Source organism: Notechis scutatus, chromosome Z (assembly GCF_049901735.1).
Source record: "Notechis scutatus isolate UNSWTSFEM ecotype Mainland chromosome Z, rNotScu1.2, whole genome shotgun sequence".
NCBI classification, from domain to species: domain Eukaryota; kingdom Metazoa; phylum Chordata; class Lepidosauria; order Squamata; family Elapidae; genus Notechis; species Notechis scutatus.
Genome location: NC_142025.1, coordinates 14,026,288 through 14,049,409, shown reverse-complemented (window position 1 = coordinate 14,049,409; position 23,122 = coordinate 14,026,288). Strand labels below are relative to the sequence as shown.

The following is a 23,122-nucleotide window of genomic DNA, read 5'->3' as shown; positions in this document are numbered from 1 at the left end:
ATTCATCATAATCAAGGATCTTCAAACTTGGCAAGTTTAAGACTTGTGGACTTCAGTGGCCAGAATTCTTGAGCTAACATGACTGGAGGAGGAATTCTGGGAGTTGAAGTCCACAAGTCTTAAAGCTGTCAAGTTTGAAGTCCCCTGATCATAATAATAGCTCGATATCCATGCTTCGCTACAAAACTATGAGGTCGGGCTTAGTTTTGGGGAGGAAAATAAGTGTGTGTGGGGGGGGAATCTGCCTCTGCCTACTAAAATCCATCAGTATTCATCTGGCTAGCGTCCTGTCAGTATGTGAGAGAGTTGAGGGCTGTTTGGAAAGTGAAACAGTATTTGCTGTGTGAGCAAGAAGGAGACAGCAAGGAGTCTGGGTGTGGCTTAGCTCAACTGTTCTGTACTAAAGCTGCTTGGTGCTCTGAAACTGAAACTCCTCTCTGCTTGTGTTTTGCATTTGGAATAGATTTCTTTCCAGGTGGGGAGGGGGAGTAGAACTCCTTAGCATCAGAGCATGTTAATAATAATATAGGAAATACTAGTGCTCTGATGGTCATTTCAAACAATTCTTTCTTAGTGAGCGCCTAGAAGCCAAGAGGAACATACGTACTAAATTTCAAGTTTGTAGGTTTTACAGTTCTGGAGATTTTGTGATGAAGTGGTATTTCACTTTTAGGTAGGTAGGTAGATGGATGGGTGGGTGGATGGATGGATGGATAGATAGATAGATAGATAGATAGATAGATAGATAGATAGATAGATAGATAGATAGATAGATTTCAGCAATCACTCTAATTAAATCATGATTCTTGAGCCAAATTTCAATAAATTTGAAAGGATTCATTAGAGGCAACATACTGGCACTTCCCTGTATGAAGCCAACTCTGGCATAAGTAATTTACATTACTTATGTGATCCTATTTCCCCCCCTCCCCTGGGTGTCTCATTAACCAGATTCTCCAATTGAGCATGTGTGCAGCTGGATGTCATCATTCACGTTCTCCAATTAAATATTGGTGGGCAAAAAAACTGGTATTTTAGTTACAATCTTTTAAAGATAAGAGTTGGAATGTATTTTAGCTTTCCCCCCCTTTTTTATGGCAACTACTAAAACAAGCATAGGAATGTTTTATGAGTTGACATTAGATATATAGATTAAGTGGAGACTTTGCTGATAAAGAATTTTAGAGTTTGGGTGCCATCACAGAGAACCCTACTTCTCTGGGTTTGTCCGTCTTAACCTACAGGAAAAATATGGCAGTTGCAATTCAGGGGTCATAAAGACCTGACTGCCTGGAATCAGAAATTGGAAGGGGCCTGGGAGCCTTTTATAGTAATGCAGGAATCCTTGTACCATTCTGGACAAATGGCAGTCCAATCTTTTCTTGAAAACCCCCCAACGATGGAGCTCCCATAATTTCAGGAGCCAGGCTGTTCCATTGCTTTAATAGTTGTACAATCAGGAAATCCTTCCTTATTTCAAATTGGATCTCTCAAAGCAAAGCTTCTGCCCTTATGTTCTGAAGTGAATAAATCCATTCCCTTTTCTTCTGTCATGTTTTCTCTTAGCCTTCTCTTCTTTAAGCTCCTTCAAACACCCTTCATAGGATTTAGCATCCAAGCCCTTTACCCTCTTAGTTGCTTTTCCGCTGGACTCTTTCCAGTTCCTCAGCATTACCTAGCTCTAACGGACTAAAGGCTAGTACCAGACAGGATCATTTCCATACTTTGTTATTTGAAGTGCCTTTTGACCAGCCCAGGAGCATACAGTTAGTCCTCGAGTTAACAACCACAACGGACCCTGCCCATTAGGTTACAAGTCATAGCAGTCGTAAAGCAGGTTGGTCAAGATTTTACATTCTTTTGCATAATTGTGAACTTCACAGTTATTAAGTGAACCCATTGTTTGCTAATGGCACAGTTTCACAAAAAACTGGAAGTAAGTGTTGGGTTTCAGCAAACTAATCATAAAATACTTGGGATAAAGACAATGTCCTATTTGCTAGTCATTTTCTTGTTTGTTTGTTTGTTTTGCAGAGGGAACACTATGTGACATGTGCCGTAGATTCATTAGCTACTGACTCTAAGAAGCAGACAATAGTCAGCGTCGGCTTCCTCCTAGCAAAGTACGTAACTGGGAATAGCAGAGTTATTCATCTAATCAGAATCATACTCTTCAATTCAGCTCAAAATTCCATTCAACAATTTCTGCTATGAAGGAACTTGGAAAGTAATGGTGCTAATGGTTAGGGGTTATCTTCCTGCCTTTAACTGTATATCCTAACTTTATCCTAACTGAGCCGTGATGGTGCATTGGTTAGAATGCAGAATTGCAGTCTACTTATTTAACAGATTAACAGAGTTGGAAGGGACCTTGTAGGTCATCTAGTCCAACCTCCGCCCAAGCAGGAAACCCTACACCATTTCTGACAAATGGCAGTCCAATCTCTTCTTGCAAGTGTCAAGTGCTGAAGCTCCCACAACTTCCGAAGACAAGCTATTGCATTGGTTGATTTTTCTCTCTGTCAGAAAATGTCTCCTTATTTCCAGGTTGAATCTCTCCTTGTTCAGTTTCCATCCATTATTCCTTGTCTGGCCTACAGGTGCCTTGGAAAATAGTTTTTGGGAAAAACTTCTGCTGAGTGCCAGTACTTCAGCAGTTCGATCCTCATCGGCTCAAGGCTAACTCAGCCTTCCATCCTTACGAGGTTGGTAAAATGAGGACTCAGATTGTTGGGAGCAATATACTGCTTAGAGAGGGCTGTAAAGCACTGTGAAATGGTGTATAAGTCTTAAGTGCTATTGCTATTAATTCGACCTAATGTCCAACAGTTGTTCAACCATACAATTGTGCATCCTTTCCCAGTTCCTTGTGCTGGGACAACCTGTTCCTGCATTGTTCCTGATGTGTGCTGAGTTTCATATGCACCTTCCGTCACACTGCATTCTCTTGCATACCTTCTTGCACTTTCTCTGACCCACAGTATTCCCTCTCACTTTGGTTGTGAAAAGCCATCAAGAAGTTGCCTCACCTAACAGCCATGGGATTCGTTTAACAACACTGACTGAGATTGCCCCCCTAAGCAATGCAAATATACTTCATGACCATGTCACTTAGCAATGGAAATTCCTGTTCCAGTTGCCATTGCAAGTTGAGGACAACTTGTATATGAATTTAGTACAGGTTGACTTACAACCACAAGTGAGCCCAACATTTATGTTGATAAGCAAAATATTATGTGAATTTTGCTCCATTTTACCTTTCCTGCCACAGTTTGGAACAGTAGCATCCTAATAGCCAACAGCATGAAGTCCCTACACCCTAGGGGTTTAGATATCTATAAAGAGGAGAGCTAAAATCTGACCCTAAAATCTGGGACACTGATTCTTAATTCCTTTTATTCCCATTGCGTGTTGGGACCTGAATGGATCAATTATGCCTTGTCTGGCACCCGAAGGCCAGACAGGGAACAATGGGTGGAAATTGATTGAGGAGAACTTCAACCTAGAAATAAGGAGAAATTTTCTGACAGCGAGAACAATCAACTAGTGGAACAGCTTGCCTTCAGAAGTTGCGGTTGCTCTGGAGGCTTTTAAAAAGAGACTGGACAGCCACTTTTCAAAAATGGTATTGGGTCTCCTGCTTGAGCAAGGGGTTGGACTAGATGACCTACAAGATCCCTTCCAACTCTGTTATTTGTATTCTGTACAGTCTAGAGAAAGTCCTGTAAGTACCCAGGTGCCAAGCCATGTGGGGTTTTACGGGTTAAAACCAGCACCTTGAATTTGACCTAGGAGTCCAATGCACCAGGTTCAGCAAAATAGTAACACTATTAAACCTGCTTTCTGTCATTAACTAAGCCACACCATTTCGAATATTGGGAGGAATATGAAATGTGTTTGTTCTTCAGGAAGATAGTCTGGGACTTTTCTAAAACTTCTGTAGCAAGAAATGATGCTACCTACAGAGTAGTCCTTGATGTATGACCACAATAGCGACCAAAATTTCCATTGCTAAGTAAGGCAATTGTTAAGTAAGCTTTGTTCCCATTTTATAACCTTTTTTTTGCTGAAGTTGTTAAGTGAATCACTACAGTTAAGTGAAATACTCAGTAATTAAGAGTATCTGGCTTTTCCCACTGATTCCACTTGTTGGGAGCCAGCTGGGAAGATTACAAACAATGATCGCATGACCTCAGGACAGTGCAACAGTCATAAATACATGCCAGTTGCCAAGCACTGAATTTTGATCACGTGACTATGGGGAGAGGGCTACAATAGGCATGTGAGAACCAGTCATAAGTTACTTTTTTCAGTTCTGTTGCAACTTTAAACAGATGGTTGTAAGTTGAGAACTGCCTGTATTGAATCCTACAGTGTTCAATTTTTTTTCTTTTATGTTTAGGATTACAGATAACTTTGAAACCTTCATGTTGAACTTTTTGTCTTCTCTATTGGTTGGTGGCCCAAATTCTCCGTTTTATAAAGCTTTGATCGAAGCTGGCCTTGGAACAGATTTTTCACCAGATGTTGGGTAAGTATGTGGCTCTTTCTAGGTGTAACTGAAATTTAGTTTGATTTCTTAGATGGGGTGTTTAGAAAAGGGGCTAATTAAGCTTTGGGTATGTGAAATATACATGGAATTTTGTGTGGAAGTTCAGAAGAATTAAAATAGCAACAGCTCTTAGACTTATATACTACCCCATAGTGCTTTATAACCCTTTCTGAGCGTATTGCTTCCAACAATCTAGGCCCTCATTTTACTGACCTTAGAAGGCTAGAATACTGAATCAACCTTGAGCTCGTCAGAACTGCTGGTGGTGGACAGAGTTAGCCTGCAATACCGCATTCTAACCACTGCACCACCACAGAATAAGAACATAGGTGAATGTAATCTTGTATATAAAATTTCCCTTTAAGACTTAAGCCCTTGCATACCTTCTTGCACTGCATTGAATTAGGAGCCCAAAGGAATATGTCTGCTGAAATGTGATTTAACTTTGATTAAGGTTGTTCCCAGAAAACTAACATTTGTTCTTCCCAAAGCACAGCTGCCAACTGATCCATATTTGTTATTTAGCCATATTTGTTGTATAGGTCTTAGGAGCTTGGCTCATACCTGATATTAAACCATATTAGTGGGTTCCATATTTGTACTAAGCCACAGGTGGGTTTATTGCAAACTGTGAAATGGGTTCCCAATGTTTAAATACGAATTTAACCATGCTGCCTTAAGAAAGTTCAAAGATCCATCTCATCCTGGGAACCCGTTTTTTGAACTATTACCATCTGGCAGAAGGTACAGAATAATAAAAATAAGGACAAATAGGCTGAAAAACAGTTTCTATCCCAGGGCAGTAGCTCTTTTGAATTCTACTGTATAGTGCAGTGTTGGTGTGGTGTCGGGGGTTTTCGGTTCAATGTGTGGAGGGTGAAGAATGTGTGTTTGTGTTTATTTTCATGGTCATGATGTGCACTGAAGATGGTGTTTGATTTCGTTGTATGAGGTGCAATGACAATAAAGTAAACTAAACTAAAACTAAATGAATATTTTTGTATTATATCTCTGTTTTTAGGATTAACTCCTCTACACGAGAAGCTTATTTCACTGTAGGCCTTCAAGGGATTTCCGAAGAAAGCATAGACACCATAAAGCAAATTATTGCTAAAACTATTGATGAAGTTATTGAGTAAGGACAAGGATTTTTTTTTAAAAAAAAATATTGTGTTATTGTAAAAAAAAATAGTTAAGATGCTACTTTAAACTTATGACAGTGATGATGGTTCGTACCTTCTGTGCTGGTAAAAGAAAGCTCTAAATTATACTGCTTTTCCCAAGTGTTTTAAAAGAAAGTTTGAGATAATTTTGCTATTTACGAATCTCCTCATAAAAAGAGGCAAAAGGAATATCTAAACTTTGACAGCTAAAAATGTTCTTTGAAAGGAAAAAAAAAAGAGAATGAATGCTGGAGAAATGCAGATTTTTTATGGATAAAATTTAATAATAGGTAGTTCTCCACTTATGATGACAGTTGAGCCGAAAATATCTATTGCTAAGCAAAACAGTTAAGACAATTTTGTCTCATTTTATGACCTTTCTGCCATGTTGGTAACATGACTTAAGTGAATCTGACTTTCTCATTAACTTCTCTTGTCAGAAGGTTGCAAAAGGGACTCTGCAACCATCATAACTACATGCCAGTTGCCAAGCATCTGATTTTTGATCACATATCTGCAGAGATGCTGCAATGTTCTTAGTATGAAAATGGTCATAAGTCACTTTTTTCAGACATGATATTCTTCCGATTAAAATCGGAATTCTGATTTTTTTGGGAATCGCCCCCCCCCCTCCCCCCCTTCTTCTCCTCCTTCCCCTTCCCTCGGAGGCCCCAAGTCAGGAGTTGCTACCGCTGGCGCGGCTCTGCGTGGCTCCAGTCCCGCGTTGCCTCAGGAAGGAAAGGCAAAAGGAAGAGCCGCGGCGGCGCTTTGCAACGGCAGCAGCAGCTCCTGGTTTTGCTTTTCCCTTCCCGAGGCAACGCGGGACTGGAGCCGCGCGGAGCTGCGCCGGCGGTAGCAACTCCTGACAGCCCCAGCCGGATACCTGAGCGGAGCGAGCGGACCCGGGCGGGCGGTGCGAGCGGAGCCCGCTGAGCGGCAGGAAAAGGGAGCTGGGCAGCGATTTCTTGGCGCGCGGGGGGGTCTCTTTTGGCCGGCCCGATTTTTTTTTTCAGAGGGGAATATCATGCCTGTTTTTTCAGGGCTGTTGTAATTTCAAATGGTCACTAAATGAATTGTTTAAGTTGAACACCAACTGTATTTTTTTCTGAAAGTACAATGCAGTCTTTGGTACGTCTCGTCTTTTAATGTTACTATATATGAGCAACTGAATGGCTGGGTGGAAATAAGTAGAGAAGAGCCACATCTGAGTCATCATGCAGTAAAGGAATACAGAATAATCATGGGTAATTCTCAAACAACAGTGTTGAATGAGAGGGACTTATGATTTGTTCTCAAAAATTCTGGCCATCATGACATGTTTGTCATATAAACCCAAGTCAATGGAGAAGCCGGCAGGAGGTTGCAGATTGAGGTCATCTAAGATCTTGCTTAAGGGCTGCATGGAATTAGCTTAACAACCTCGGGTAGAATTGTAGGAACTGCTGTCATCAGTTGGTGTGGTATGTCATTTTTCTATTTATTACCACATCGCTTAGTGATGGACCTGCTAGTCTCAGATCCGTAAGTGAAGACTTACCGTATATGCCGGCGTATAAGACGACCCGGCGTATAAGACGACCCCCCAACATTTCCACTCAAAATATCGTTTGTTATATACTCGCCCCCTCTTCCGCACGCCTTCCACTTTTGCACGGCTTTTGCCTTTCCCTTCCCGAGGCAACGCGGGACTGGAGCCGCGCGGAGCCGCGCCAGCGGTAACAACTCCTGACAGCCCCAGCCGGATACCTCAGCGGAGCTCGGGCGGTGCGAGCCTCGTTTCCTTGGGAGCTGGGAGAAGGCTGGCTGCTCCTTTCGGCTTCACGGGATTCGTTTCCACGGTGCGCAAAAGTGCCTCAGCCGCGGGCAGCCGCAGTGCTTCCCAATTACTATTTGCCGGCGTATAAGACGACCCGGCATATAAGACGACTCCCCCAATTGGAGGCATCTTTTTCAGGGCAAAAAAGTCGTCTTATACGCCGGCAAATACGGTACCTATAATTAATTTCTTCGTTGTTGTTTTTTTAAAAAATTCAGAACCATCTCCACCTTCCACATATTTCCCAAGTAATTGAATAGGTTATGCCATATGAATAAATTTCATTCAGAAACTTGAGAGTTTTGTCCTTGTAATTCTGGAAGAAAATTAAATGTCTTCTTTTCAACCTCAGGAATGGATTTGAGAAAGAAAGGATTGACGCTTTACTCCACAAAATTGAGATCCAGATGAAGCATCAGTCAACCCGTTTTGGACTTGTCTTGGCTTCAGTAAGTGATGCTTCTCTCATAAAACCAAGCTACGAAATGTGCAAACTAGCCTTTTAAACATTGCTTGTATGGGATAGTTCCACTGCACAGTTTTTAAGCATTTGCAAAAGGATTTAGGACACAAGTCTAGAGTGTGAATAGTGAAGATGCAGAATCTCTTGTAAGATACTCGAGACATGCTGGAGTCCATGATCTTGATGTTCTTCTCTGTGGAATTTCAGAAATCCCACTAATAACTTAAGGCATGAATATGTGGGAGATGCTTCTGAACAAATGGTCCAGTCAAGAAGAAAAAATAAAGATTGATTGATTCAAGCCCATAATAATGACTTCTACTGGACCATCACTCTAAGTCAGGGGTCTCCAAACTTGACAGCTTTAAGACTTGTGGACTTCAACTCCCAGAATTCCTCCTCCGGTCATGTTAGCTCAGGAATTCTGGGAGTTGAAGTTCACAAATCTTAAACTTGCCAAGTTTGAAGACCCTTGCTCTAAGTCAAAATTGATGAACTTTATGGACTCAAGAACTGTACCAGCACTTGAGATGCTGTATTTCTAAAGTCGGATAGGTCAGAGTCTATTGGTAGATTGGGATGAATTTTAAAAGGGAGAAATGGATGCCTTAGAAGTTGGAAAATTGATTTTGCTCCCTGATTGTCCCTCAAGTCTACCCATTCTGCAGAAGGAATGCTGAGAGAGTCCCTGCATTATGTATCTCCAGTGTTGCGATTCAACCGGTGTAACAACTGGTTCGGTGAACGCACGCTTTGCATGCACAGCATTTAGAAAAGACCACTTTTAGCTATAATACTTACCTTCTGCTGCAGCCCCGGTGAGTAAAACAGCTGATGCACGACGAACTGCTCTGCTGCGCGAATCAGCTGTGCTCAAAAACAAGGAAATAAAGCACAGAAAAGGGGCAGGTGGGCAGGGCCAAATGGTCACCGGAACTACCAATTTGCCTGAACCGGCCCAAACCGGTAGAATTCCACCCCTGTGTATCTCCTATCCCATGTGAAGCAGCTTTATATTTAAAACAGCCTAGTCCTTTTCAGATGTGTCCTCAACCTGTGCTCTATATGCTGAAAACCTGAGGTTTCCCTTCGCATTTAAAAGGATTGGATGGTCTAGGATGGAAAGACCCAGGACCTAAGACTTTAGAGAGTTGATGCTAATTAAAGCTGATGAATCTTCTCCAGTTGGTATTTTAGAGTTGTCATCAGACAAAAGTCTCCAAAGTTCCTAGCCAGCCTGAAATTGCACTTGCAACATACAGTAACTGGAGATGCCAAGTTGAGATACACAATGTTAGATGTTCTCATTTTAGGCCAGACTGTTCCTAACTGGGACTGACCTTGATGACCCCGGAAGTCACCCATCTTCACTCATTTCTTCCTCTTTTTTGCAGGGGGCAGAGTGGGGTTGAGGCTTTTCTCTGAATTGTTGGGAATTTGCCGGAATATGTAACTATCTTCAGATACCACTAGTAGGAGCTGCTACAGACAGATAAAACACATTAGCTCTCTCTAGGGCAGGGGTGTCAAACTCGATTTCATTGAGGGCCACATCAGGGTTGTGTTTGACCTCGGGGTGGGCATGGGCAGCTCGATGTCACTTGTGGCGGTGCCTGTGGCAGCCCGAGCACTCCGCCAGTGAAAACGGGCTCCCGAGCTCCGTTCTGGCTGCAACAGCCTCCTGCAAACCTCTGCCAGTGAAAATGGAGCTCGTTTTTGTTGGCAGAGGCACCAAGGGACAGCCCTTCACTGTTTCCAGGGTGGAATCTAAGCACCTGTAGCCCACATCCTGTCCATGGGCCATGAGTTTGACGCCCCTGCTCTAGGGGACAACAGTCTTAACCTTCATGTGAAATATTTGCATTCTTTTTTCTATTTTTTCTAAGAATATTGCCTCCTGTTGGAACCATGAAGGAGATCCTGTTGATCTTTTGCAAATAGCAGAGAAAGTAACTCAGCTCCGGCATTGCCTTAAGGAGGACCCTCATTTCCTGCAGAAGAAAGTAAAACAATACTTCAAGGTGGGAGTCAGTTGAACCTATGTAGAGCCGGTTTTAACACTGTTTCCAAGAGTGATTAGCCAGGCAATAAGAGTAGCCCAACACAAGCAAGAACTCTCACAAGCTTTCAGAATGAACATTGAGGTTTTGCATTGCATAGAGATCATTCGGTGTCTTCTGAAAGCTTGTATGACTTCTTGCTTGGGTTGGGCGGCTCTACGCATAAGTGATATTTGCATCTTCTGGTTTTCTTCCCTATAGTAAAGTTTTTCTTATTAAAAAAAAGGCTCTAAGGCTTTCATATCGCATACATAAGTCTTCAATTTATTACCAGTTGTTTAGTGGCTGTTCAGGGTTCCAGTAAATCCCATATAAGATGCTTACATTCCTGTTCCAAAATTTTGATTCTCCCCATCACTTGGCCCTATTTACGGCAATTCACCCAGTCCAGCAGTCACATGACTACAATTTATGACATTATTGCCAAAACCTAGAATTTGCTTCTAGTTTTTGGCAGATATGCCCTATACAGCAAATAATAGGTTCGCTTAATGATCATGGCATTCAGTTAATGATGGTTTACTTAGCAAACATGGTGATTTTTGTAATGGCTTCCACCAAAAAAGTCTTAAAATTGGTTCAATCACGTGATGACCCGCTTTACAATCAACATGACTTACGACCTAATTGTGTAGACCAGGGGGTGTCAAACTGGCAGCCCATGGGCCAGATGCATCATGCACAGGCCACGGCCACTTAGCTCCACAAAGGGAAAAAGCATTGTGAAACGTCATGTGATGGCAACGTGAGGCGGTGAGTTTGATACCCATGGTGTAGATTCTATTATGGCAATGAGGCAAGGACTACCTCAAATTACCATATTTGGAAAATGGATGGAAATGTCTGTGTGTCTTACACAGTGAATGTTGCCGAAGCTCCGCCCACCCGCCATTCCCCACTCTTCGACCTCTCCTGGCAATTTGCCGCAAACAGCAAACAGCCTGGTCAGCTTCAGCACAGCCGGAACGGGCTGAGAATGGGGTGTGCGGAGGCCAAAAATGGGATGTGAAGGCCAAAAATGTGGCTCTTGGAGGCTGTAATAGGCAATGGCAATCCCTGCAGCCTGAAACAGCTGATTGTGGGGAGGCCAATGCAACCGACAATCAGCTGCTTGTGCTAATCAGGCTGTGCTGAAACTGAAACTTGCTGTTTGCTGCAAGGAGGCAGAGGCAGATTTTGTTTTGTTTTCCTTCCCACAAGCTAGTTGAGTCTCATACTTTGTAGAGTCTTATACTCCAAAAAATACGGTAATAAGAGAGTTGATGTCAGTTGCTGCACAGCATCAGGAGCAAAGAGAAATTGTTTTTACATTGATTAGAATTCTTCTTTCTTGGCCAAAGGACAACCCACACCGATTAACACTCTCTATGAGTCCAGATGCAGCTTTCCATGACAAGCAAGCAGCTGCAGAGGCAGACAAGTTGAAAGAGAAGGTTGAAGCCCTTTCAGAAGAAGAGAAGAAACAAATCTATGAGAAAGGTGCACATCTTCTGAGTCATTAAAATGTTGCCTTGCTTGTTTGGTCAATGCTTGTTTTGCAAGTTAGGAAGCGCTCTTCTATCTCTTTTCTAAGTCTTTTTTTTATTTTTACTGTTTTGCCATTCCATTTTCTGGATTCAACACTTGATCTCTTGGGTCACATCACCTAATCTCTAAATGCCTGGTCGGAGCCCATAATCTTATTTTACTTACTACAGAGGGGAGAGAGATTTGAACCTAGTTTTTCCAGTCTTGATCTCTTACAACCATGGCTACTCCACATGTTTCTTTTCCCCACTGAGCGCAAAAAAAGTGACAGTGAAATGAAATAGTCCTAATTTCTCAGATGAGTTCCATGATATTTGCAGGGGCTTTCCCCAACCTGCATCTCCCAAAATGTATTTCCAACAAGCTTGCTGGGAATTCTGGGATTTGCAGAATAATCCAGTTGTTTCTTTGGAAGAATCCTTTTGAGCAGTGGCCCCCAACCTTTTTTGTGCCGTGGCCCTGTATCGGCATCACAAAATGATCCGCGGCCCGGTACCGGCATCAGCACGCATGACAAGGCAAGGCGAGCTGAGCAGCCAGCCAGCCGTCCCCCGCTTCTCCCTGCCACCTTCAACTCCTCCTTTGTACCTTTGTCGATGGGCTTCGCTTCGGGACGGCTTCGGGATGGTCGCCGGCTCGCCTTGCCTTGGGTGCTGAAAGAATCCTCGCGCCTTAGTTTCGTTCAAGCCCTCCCCTTCGATGAAACTAAGGCGCGAGGATTCCTTCAGGACCCAAACGCCGCTTTCCAACCGGAAAAGCTCACCCGGAAGCACTTTCTCGTCAAACAAGATGGCGGCGCCCAGCAAACCGGCGGCCCGGTAGGAAATGTTCCACGGACCGGTACCGGTCCACGGCCCGGTGGTTGGGGACCCCTGCTTTTGAGCATTCCTGACCCTCAAAACTGTAGAGCCGGGGTGTCAAACTCGAGGCCTCCAGGCAGGATTCATGCTTAGATTTGGTGCGCGGAGCTGCTCTGGAAACAGCAAAGGACCAGCCAGTGGGGCTTCTGCCAGTGAAAACATTTTTGCTAACAGAGGTTTGCAGGAGGCTGTCACACCAAAAACGGAGCTTGGGAGCCCACTTTCACTGGCAGAATGCTCAGGCTACCACAGATGCTTCCAACACGAGTGACATTGAGCTAGCCATCCCCACTCTAGCCATGCCCACCCCAACCCCACCAAGGTCAAACAACCTTGATTTAGCCCTCAATGAGTTTGACACCTCTGCTGTAGAGATACTGACCAATTAGTTCTTGATTTTAAAGCAAGTTAAAAACACCGTCGTGTAATATGCAAGAGGCAAAAAAAGTAACCTTTACTATTAAAAAGCCACCTAAATTTTGGAAGCCAGCAGGTGCTATGTCATGCTGCAGCCTATGTGTTATTTTCCCCCTCCTCTCCTTTGAGTACGTAGCTGATTCTTGAAACACCCCACAGCTATTATTTTTAACTTTGTCTTTGAAATAATCAGTAGCCTTTTTAAAGACTTGAAATGGGTCCCTGGAGGACATTATCAGGTCCTTAACTAATGCTACAAGGCTTCCTTCCTTCCTTGCGGTTGGGTGGGTGGGGGAATTTGAATAACTTGGTTTTGTTGGAATTGCTAAATTGATGTTCCCTTTGATCTGCTAGGTTTGGAATTGCTTGATCTGCAAAGCAAACCTCAAGATACTTCCTGTCTTCCTGCTCTGAAAGTTTCAGATATCGAACCAAGGATTCCGTTTACTGAACTGGAGATGGCACATACAGGTTAGGGAAACTGAAGCATGGGAGGGTGAGGGATGAAAATATAATAAATCAAATTCTCTTTAAGTTGAAAATGTCTACACATCACAAGTCTACACATCACAAACTCCTGGGCAGACTTCAGTTCCAGCAATTCCCAGCCCACAGTTTTTACATGAGATAATATATCAGTGTAGTAGAGTTATAAACAGTCCTTTAGATCAGAAGAAAGTTATGGATAGTCCTCTACTTACAACTGTTTGTATAACAATCATTCAAAGTTGTAAGGAACTCAGAAACTGATTTAAGACCAGTCCTCACACTTATGACCATAGCAGTATTCCAGAGCTGTGTGATAAAAATGTGGGCACGTGTCTGTGATGGTTAAAAGAATCCCAGGATAACATGATACCATTTGTGATCATCTCAGGTGGCTCTAAGCCGTCAGTGGGGAAACCCAGATTTACTTCATGACTGCTTGATTGACTTAACTGCAGTTATTCACATAATCTTGGCAAAAACAGTTTTAAAATTGGGTGTGACCCATTTAGCAACTGCTTTCTTCCCAATGGTGGCTATAAGCCGAGGGCTACCTGTGTGTATCATGGTCATCCTTTCATATGTATATATGGAGAAAGCTAGAAAGCAAGCTAGAAGGACAGCCCTCAGACATTCTTACCAGGGTAGTCCTTGGCTTAGCTTAATTTGTTCAGCAACAATTCAGATCTGCATTGGCACTGGGGGAAAAAATGGATGTACAACCAGATCATACCATTCTGGTAATCACAAGACCCCTGCAGTCACATGATTCTGACCCAGGTGCTCTGGTGCCAGGTTAGCAATTACAATATCTCAAGGAGTTGTGGTCATGTGACCTGCGTTGGTGCTTCTCACTTGCATCCAGGTTGGGACAATCCTCTCAGGCCTTCATCCCTACTGGGCAAACCTGTGCTCCTTACCTGAGACTGCTGCTTCTTCCCGCTTAATAACTGAAGCATCTTAGACTAGAAAAGCAATTGTTATCACTAAGGGACAGAGTCACGTGATTTTTCACTTTATGTCTGCATCTTGAATTTTATGACTGTGTCACTTAGCAAGGGCAATTCTGGCCATCATAACCAAGGGATTACCTGTACGCTTTGCACGCCTGTGTTCCTTTTTTTGGATGATAGATTTGAGGACAGAAAAAGAGGAGATCAATGAGTCTGACAAAACAGCTTAATGAGGTGTTGAGTTGTCAGCATTTCTGACATTGCTTGGTAAAGTGATCTCTTCTTCTTTCTCTGTAGCTGAGGATGTTCCTGTCCAGTACTGTGCTCAACCCACAAACGGCATAGTTTATTTCAGAGCCATTTCCAGCCTGAACACACTCCCGGAAGAGCTTCGGCCTTATGTTCCACTTTTTTGTAGGGTCATCACCAAGTAAGAATTGAGTTATGTCTGAAGCTTTTTCAGCAGTCTTTGCCTCTATCTGGAGATTTTCCTGGTCTTCCACCTAAATCATATTCTTCTCCAACTTATGTTGTGCCAGAATTGTGTGAGTGGCTTGGTTTGGGCGCTACGTTGGATTGCCAATTCTGCCTGCAATATTTTTCAGAGAGATAATATCAAGATAACATGAAGTGTTAGTAATACTTTATAAAGCATTGGTAAGACCACTCTTGGAATACTGCATCCATTTTTGGTCACCACCAAAAGATGCTGAGATGCTAGAAAAAGTGTATAGAAGAGCAAGAAAGATGGTTAGGAGCCTAGAGGTTAAAACATATGATGAATGATTAAGAGAACTAGGTATTTCTAATCTAATGAAGAGAAGAACTTGGAGTGATATGACAGCAGTCTTCCAATATTTGAGGGGCTGTCACCAAGAAGAGAGAATCAACATATTCTCCAAAGCACCTGAAGGCAGCACAAGTAAAAAATGGAAGCTTTTCAAAGAACTAAGGAGAGATTTCCTGATGGCAAGAACAATTAAGCGGTAGAACAGCTTGTCTTCAGAAGTTGTGTGTGCTTCATCACTGGAGGTTTTTGCGAAAAGATTGGACAGTCCTTTGTCTGAAGTGATATAGGGTTTCCTGCTCAAATAGGGGGCTGGACTAGAAGACCTCTAAAGTTCCTTTCAACTCTGCCACACCTGTATCTGTGCAATATAATTGACTTGGCTGATCACACTTCACATAAGGAAGCCAAAGTGCTCTGAACACCATCAGTCAGTATCCAAAGATCTCTGTGTAACTATGGGTCACTTCCTTCAGCAAAAGCACCAAGGAAGGGGATGAAGAGGCAGTGGGGATTCCAAGTTCCAGGAAAGACTGGATTATATGGGACCCAAGAATGGCTCCCGTCTTTCAGTTAGAATTTTCTGCTTCAAATATTAGTCTTTCCTAAACATTGGGTATAATGATAAGGTTTACCTAGGATGAAAGCCCAATCATCTAGAGCAGGGGTGTCAAACTCGCGACGACACATTGTCGTCACGTGACGTATCTTTTTTCCCCTCCACTAAAACGGGGGTGGGCGTGGCCAGCACGTGACGCATCCGAGCCACGAGCCACAAGTTTGATACCCCTGATCTACAGTGAATAATTTGCTTGTAGACCCACATAACCTGTATGGGAACCCAGTTTGTTCTTCTCTCTTTACTTTTCATAAGGATGGGGTGTGGAGCATTCAACTACCGAGAACAGGCTTTGGAAATAGATCTGAAAACAGGTGGCCTTTCTGTTAGCCCACATATCAATGTAGATGACTCCCATCTAGACATGTATGAACAGGTGAGTCCGTTTTCAGTTAAGGGCTGGCCAGTTGCACATGGGTAGCCACCTAGGTTTTGCTGAGACAGAATTGCCAATTAGGAAGTCTCAGAACTAAATTCTTATTCTAATTCAATAAGTGGCATCATTTTCTATCTAACTCTTAATTCTTTCACTTGCTTTCTCTCTTCGTTTTCCTGAACCACTCACTATTTGCAATATGAGGAAAATAAGTCAGGTTCACCAATCAGCGCTGCTATAAGAATTACTTTGCAAATAATATAGACTAGTCCATTTGGAATAGAAAGTGCAATATCCATGGACGCGTTATGATAAAATCAGAAAATCTGAAGGGGAATCTTTTAAGTTCTTAAGGCTCAGATGCTCTTCCATGCAGAAATCTAAGTCTTCCATTGAAATTCAAGAAGTAAAGGACAATTCACCATTTATCTGGATAATTAGTTCTATTTCCAGTTCACTCTTACAGTTAGGAAAGCAAATAATAAATGGTGTGAAATTGTTTTTATTATACGTTTGTGCTTTGGTAAATTGGATTTCAGTTTTGGATTGTAATTTCACAACTACCATTGGCATTTTTTTTTAAAAAAAAAGCAAGAATCCCATGTTAGTCTTCTTTAAGTAATTTAGGTATCACTTTGCCTTATTATTTTTTTCATTCCTTCCTAAAATTCTTTTTTAGGGTGTGATCTTCTCTTCATTGTGCCTGGATAGAAACTTGCCTGACATGATGCATCTCTGGACTGAAATATTCAACAAGTATGGTCCATTTTAGGGAACAATATTTTTATATAATTGAAGGTGTATCTTTCCCTGTTTGTGTATTTGAATTTATTATCTGCCCAGCTCCAATGGATAGCTCCAGTAGTAATACTAAAACACCTTAGTAAATAACTTCATATTGGTTTATGCATATTAGTTGATTGATCGAACAATGCTCCTTTGGGCTGATGTTTTAATTAAGAGAAAAAGAAGGCCAATAATTGTCTTGTGTGGAGAATTGCTGGTGCTTTGAGCTCCTTTAAAGAGAGTAAAGATGGAGTGAATGGAATTAGATCTCCATTCATATGGCCTAAACTATAATGGCCATTAGCGAGACAGAGTTAGTAAACATTTGATGAACACTCCCAGTTTATCTTATTTGTAACAGAGGTGCCATTTTTCCTTTGTCCCTTTTCTTTTTGCAGCCCTCATTTTGAAGATGAAGAGCATTTCAAAGTCTTGGTTAAAATGACAGCTCAAGAGCTATCAAATGGCATTCCTGATTCTGGACATAATTATGCCTTAATTAGAGCAAGCAGGACTCTGAACCTTGCAGGAGAATTGCAAGAAATGTTTCATGGCATGGAGCAGGTGAAATGAGAGGAAAAGGGTTTGATACATCTGGCTTTTTTAAAAAATGGGAAGATGCCCTTGTTTTATGTTTTCCAGGCCTGCCCATTAAGATTATTTCCAGTGCCTTTTTTAAACTGGAAACGCTCAAGACTGCACGCGTGTTCTGCATATTATCTTCTGTCATAGTCAAAGCATCATCAAAGAGTCCAAGTATCCTCATGGAGAATCACATGATACAGTCTCCTTTACAGTATAATTTCTCTTTCTAATAAGGGATAAGTTGCTGATCTTTTCAGGGGAAACCAAGAGCCTCAGCTGCTAGCTTGCTTGCCATGTAGGCATAGAATTAGTGATTAAAGCCCTCAAAAGCATTTAAATACTCATTGTAAACATTAATCTTGGGTAATAATTTTCCTGGCATTGATGATGCAACACAGATAGTCCTAAATCTGCAGTCATTCATTTAGTCAAAGTTACAATGGCATGGAAAACAGCATGTTACAACTGGTTCTTAGACTTAACAATTGTTACATCCCCATAGTCACTTGATCAGAATTCAGCTACTTGGCAACAAGCATGTATTTATGATGTCTGCAGCATCCTAGGGATCATGTGATTACCATTTTTTACCAATCCCAGCTGGCTTCCAAAATGCAGAGTCAGTGGAGAAGCTATCTATGCCTTTGCTCTTAATTCCCTTCGTATCCTTTTTCTATTCAGGTGAAACTGATGAAGCGAATTGCAGAAATGGCAGACATTAAGTCTGTGCTCCGAAAATTGCCACGTATCAAGAAATACCTTTTAAATAGTGACAACCTGCGGTGAGTCTGGATTCATCCTTGTAATACTTGCAGGCACCGCTGAATACGCATGATGTCAAAGTTTATCCAATCATGATTTCTAACCGAATCCTAAAAACTTCAGTTTTAAAAGAACTAAAATAAAATTCACTCTCTTGTTAGGTCAGTACCACAAATTTGGATTCATCATCCTTGGAGTCCCTCCTTAGATGATAAACACTTGGTTCCTAGCCTCACAAGTTTCAAAAACTGCTAATTGATTGCATATTTCAATGGCATGGCTGCTTTGTGCCCAGATATTTCTATCAGTGAAAATCTAATATCAAAATAACATAAATTGACTAAAGCAAGGAACTTGAATTGTTACATATAGGACTTCAGGCTAAAGAGAAAATAAATTCAGATTCCATTTTAAGATTGAGAATACAGATGCCAGGGGTCTACATTTCTAGGTAGACCTTTCTAATTAAACTCAAACTTCATGGCTTCTAATTCTGCTGGCTTTCTCCAAAGAAATAATCATTTAGGAGATGAACTATGGGGACTTGAGTACCATCAACAACAGCTCTAGCCTGCCTGCATTCAGTCTACTGGCACCTGCTCTTTTCGGGAAGCTGTGTTCTAGGAAGTAGGTTTGTTGGCTGTGAAAATGTTGGCCTGTGTATTCAAAGTTTTTTTAAAAAAAATTTGACCTCGGAGCTGCCAAACAGCCCCAAGATTTGCTGCTTCTTTGGAGCTTAAAGATAAGAGACTTATCCTTCACTTAGTCCTTGTTCTCTGCAGCTTTCAAGCTGGGAAGAAAATTGGTTTCTCGTTAGATTCATCAGAGACCGGGTTGTACTCACTATGGCATAAGGAATAGTTGGAGCTTCTTCAGGTTTCCAAAGATCCATCGTACTTCTAAGAATCCATAATTTAACATGAACAAAGGTGTTTCGGAGAAGCATAAATGGCCTCCATTTAAAGAAATGTATTACTTTTCAAAAACAGGCATTAAAATACAAACTAACATAAAGGGGGGGAAAATGAAGGGAATAACAGGACAAGTTAAAAAGTGGAGGGAAATATAACAGATATAAAACAAAAATGATCTCCAACTTTTTCAGTACAGGAATAATAGGACACGACAGTTTTAAGTTTAAATGAATAACAATATTAAAATGCTAATAATATATTAGTATATTAGTACTAATTACTATTAGATAATGGCATTAGATTATACTAACCAGAATGGTTAATAGATTAAATTCTAATATTCTAAAAGACCAATATTTATAATGCATTTCTATTAATTTTAATCTAACACATAATAAATTGTCATATATGAATGAATATTTGAATATTTCTCTAATCAAATCAGATGGCTGCATTTCTTTGGGTGAAAATAATACACATTCCTCCTACACAGATGTGCGGTTAATGCTACACCTCAGCAGATGCCAGTTGTCACAAGAGCTGTGGAAAATTTTGTCCTGGGAATTGCCAGAAGTAAAAAGGAACGGAAGGCTGTCCGTCCCCGCATAATTGAGGTAATGGAGGAAACTAAATTAAAATATGTTTGTGTAAATGTGATATATAAAGGGAATGACAGTAGAAGTATCAGGAATAAATGGCTATATCTCTGTGATACATTTCAGCAGTTTACAGGAAGCTCCTGGTTATACATCTCTAGTCAAAAGTAGAGATGCTATATCAAATCCATAACTTAACAAACAAATTAACAAAATTAAATTCAGTGGTGCAAAAAGTATGGTTCTACATGTAGGCAAGAAAAATCAAATGCACAGGTGCAGTATATGTGGTACCATGCTCAATAGTAGTAACTGAGAGGGATCTCGGAGTCCTAGTGGACAACCATTTAAATATGAGTTAGCTATGTGCAGCAGCTGCCAAAAAAGCCAACACAGTTCTAGGCTGCATAAACAGGGATAGAATCAAGATCACATGAAGTGTTAATACCATTTTATAATGCCTTGGTAAGGCCACATTTGGAATACTGCAACCAGTTTTGGTCGCCACAATGTAAAAAAGATGTTGAGACTAGAAAGAGTGCAGAGAGGAGCAATAAAGATGATTAGGGGACTGGAGGCTAAAACATATGAAGAACAGTTGCAGGAACGAGGTATGTCTGGTCTAATGAAAAGAAGGACTAGAGGAGACATGATAGCAGTGTTCCAATATCTCAGAAGCTGCCCGAAGAAGAGGGAGTCAATCTATTCTCCAAAGCACCTGAGGGCAGGACAAGAAGCAGTGGGTAAAAACTAATCAAGTAGAGAAGCAACTTAGAACTAAAGAGTTAGAACTATTAATCAGTGGAACAACTTGCCTCCAGAGCACCTGAAGGGAGAAGAAGCAGCAATGGATGGAAACTAATCAAGGAGAGAAAGCAACCGAGAACTAAGGAGAAATTGCCTGACAGTTAGAACAATTAATCAGTGGAGAACTTCCCTCCAGAGGTTGTGAATGCTCCAACACTGGAAGTGTTTAAAAAGATGTTGGATAACCATTTGTCTGAAGTGGTGTAGGGTTTCCTGTCTAAGCAGGGGGTTGGACTAGAAGACCTCCAAGGTTCCTTCCAACTCTGTTATTCTATTGTATTCTTACTCATGGTGTCTGTGGTTCTGATTAATACAGAGGATTTTAAAGCAGGTGGGGAAAAGTGCTTTTGTCATTGATTTTTGTGCAAAATCAATGGGAAGGGAACACTTCTGTCAAAACTCCTTGTAGCTTTTGGAAAAAGGACAGAGGAGCAGAATGCTAATGTAGTACTTGTGTTTTTACCAATAGAAGAGAATGTTTGTACTCAGGGTTGAACCGTAGAGTCCTTGCTGCTCTCTGAGTTTGGTTTGGAATGTTCTTGCAGACATTTTGTTATCTAATTAGTTAACATCTAGAAGTACTAATGGGTAATGAAACGTCTGCAAGAAAACATTCAAGCTCTGTTCCGACAGTCACTTGTGTTTTTCCACAGCAATGTTGATTGTCAGTTTTTATAAATACTAAAGGTTTAGCAGGAAAAATTAGGTAGGGGTAGTAGTTCATTAGGCATTTGCTACTTTGATCAGATGCAGGCCACTCCCCCCCATTGTATTAAGATTAATTGATGGAAGAGATACAAGAACATGCTTCCTGTTTCCTTTCCCTACAACAGCATACTTCAGTTTTAAGTCCTGTGGTCTGCTGCTTGGGAGTCTAGGACAATTCACCACGGCCAACTCGCCGTGACTCTTTTGCCATGGGCATCTCGCCATGGCCAACTTGCTGTGTTACAAATTGCCCCAGAAAATTCCACTTGGGATAACTCAATGCAATGTTATCCACCACTGCTTTTTTTTTTTTTTTTTGACATTATTTCCATTCACAAAAATGGAAATCATGTCAAAGAAACAGTGGTGGATAACATTTATTTTGTTCAGTTATCTCCGTGGAATTTTCCAAAGTGAGTTGTCCTGTGGCAAGTTGGCCACGGTGAGTTGTCATATAGCAAGTTGGTTGTGAAATGGCCACAGTGAGCTGTCCGTGGCAAATTGTGCCATTCCGCTGCTTGGGAATATGGGGATTGTAATTGCCTTTGGGAATACAGATAGTCCTCAACTTATGGCCACAACTGAGCCCAAAATTTCTATTGCTAAACAAGGCAGTTAAGTGACTTTTGCCTTATTTTTACAATCTTTCTGCCACAATTGTTAAGGAATCACTGCTGTTTTCATTGAGCAAATCTGGCTTCCTCCACTGACTGCTTGGGAAGGATCTAAATCATGATCACATGACCCAGGACATTGCAACTGTTATAAATACATCGCAGTGGCCAAGCCCAATGCATCCATGGGTATGCTGTACCAGTCATAAGTGTGAAAATCATTTTTTAGCGCCCATTGTAACTTTGAACAGTCATTAAACAAATGCAAATACAAGTTCATATCTCTCATGGAGAGTCTTCCATCTTTAATCCTAGCTATAAGGATGTCCAGATGTTGGAAGACTAATCAAGATTGTACCTGGTTAATATTTGAATTGGAGGCCACCAAGCAATCTTGCAGCTGTAAGTTAGGCTGGGAAGTTACAAAGCCAAACGAAAACCAAAATAACAATGGCAAGCGAATTCTCTACTGCTGTGGAAAAGCCTTTTGTGATGGGTTGATCCAAGCTTCACTTGAGAGAGAGACTTTGGTTGACAATCTGCATTCCTACAAGTGGAAAAGTGAATCATTGAATTGCTTAGTAAGACTGCATTAAAACTGTTCCTTTTCAACCGAATCTTGTATTTCTAGAAACCTTCAGATTCCAAATCTGCTAGCAGTGAGGCTGGTTCCCAGATCACAAGGAAACTAATTATGGTGAGGCTGTTTTCTGTGACCTAAGTTATAATTACCCAAACCTTTTGGGGAGAGAGGTAGGACTTTGCAAAGAGAATACGAAGCTGGTCTTGCAACAATATCTTGATCAGTAGTATCTGGTGAAACCTAACATTTATTTTATTATGTTCTTGTGCCATTTTCTCACCCTTTAGAGGGCCTTCAGTGTAGCATGTGAAACAATTTGGGGGCTCGCAAGTCTGATGGATGGTATAGAAATTTTATAAACAAAATTTAAAATATTTATACGTTTGTATGAAACATGGATATCCATACTTCTAATACTATGGGCAGGAAAAGATCAAGATATCTATTTAGAAGGGTTTGCTATCAGCATAGGCAAAAGTCATAAATCCATATACATATTTAAGAACAAAGCTTTTAAAACTACAGGAAATCTGACAGTGAGAAATTCAATAATTAATTAGGAATTGCCTGATATCTCTTCAGTTTTGAAGGTGGAGGGACCACATGAATTTTAAAGTCTAGGCTCAAGATGTTCACTGAAAGAAAAATGATTTTTTTGTTTTGTTTTTTTCAACCAAATTCTTTGTCT

At 41.3% G+C, this 23,122-nt stretch overlaps 1 protein-coding gene across 1 annotated transcript in view; it reads left to right on the top strand.

The window, feature by feature from the left end:
* The window catches only part of PITRM1 (pitrilysin metallopeptidase 1), a 42,799-nt gene that overhangs the window by 11,954 nt on the left and 7,723 nt on the right, over window positions 1-23,122 (top strand). The window contains exons 9-22 of the mRNA XM_026672247.2: window positions 2,035-2,123; window positions 4,403-4,531; window positions 5,574-5,687; window positions 7,884-7,980; window positions 9,881-10,015; window positions 11,395-11,533; window positions 13,213-13,329; window positions 14,595-14,727; window positions 15,959-16,079; window positions 16,759-16,835; window positions 17,264-17,429; window positions 18,132-18,232; window positions 19,620-19,740; window positions 22,483-22,548. Of these exons, the coding sequence (XP_026528032.1) occupies window positions 2,035-2,123; window positions 4,403-4,531; window positions 5,574-5,687; window positions 7,884-7,980; window positions 9,881-10,015; window positions 11,395-11,533; window positions 13,213-13,329; window positions 14,595-14,727; window positions 15,959-16,079; window positions 16,759-16,835; window positions 17,264-17,429; window positions 18,132-18,232; window positions 19,620-19,740; window positions 22,483-22,548 (1,605 nt within the window). The remainder of the gene's footprint in view (window positions 1-2,034; window positions 2,124-4,402; window positions 4,532-5,573; window positions 5,688-7,883; window positions 7,981-9,880; window positions 10,016-11,394; window positions 11,534-13,212; window positions 13,330-14,594; window positions 14,728-15,958; window positions 16,080-16,758; window positions 16,836-17,263; window positions 17,430-18,131; window positions 18,233-19,619; window positions 19,741-22,482; window positions 22,549-23,122) is intronic.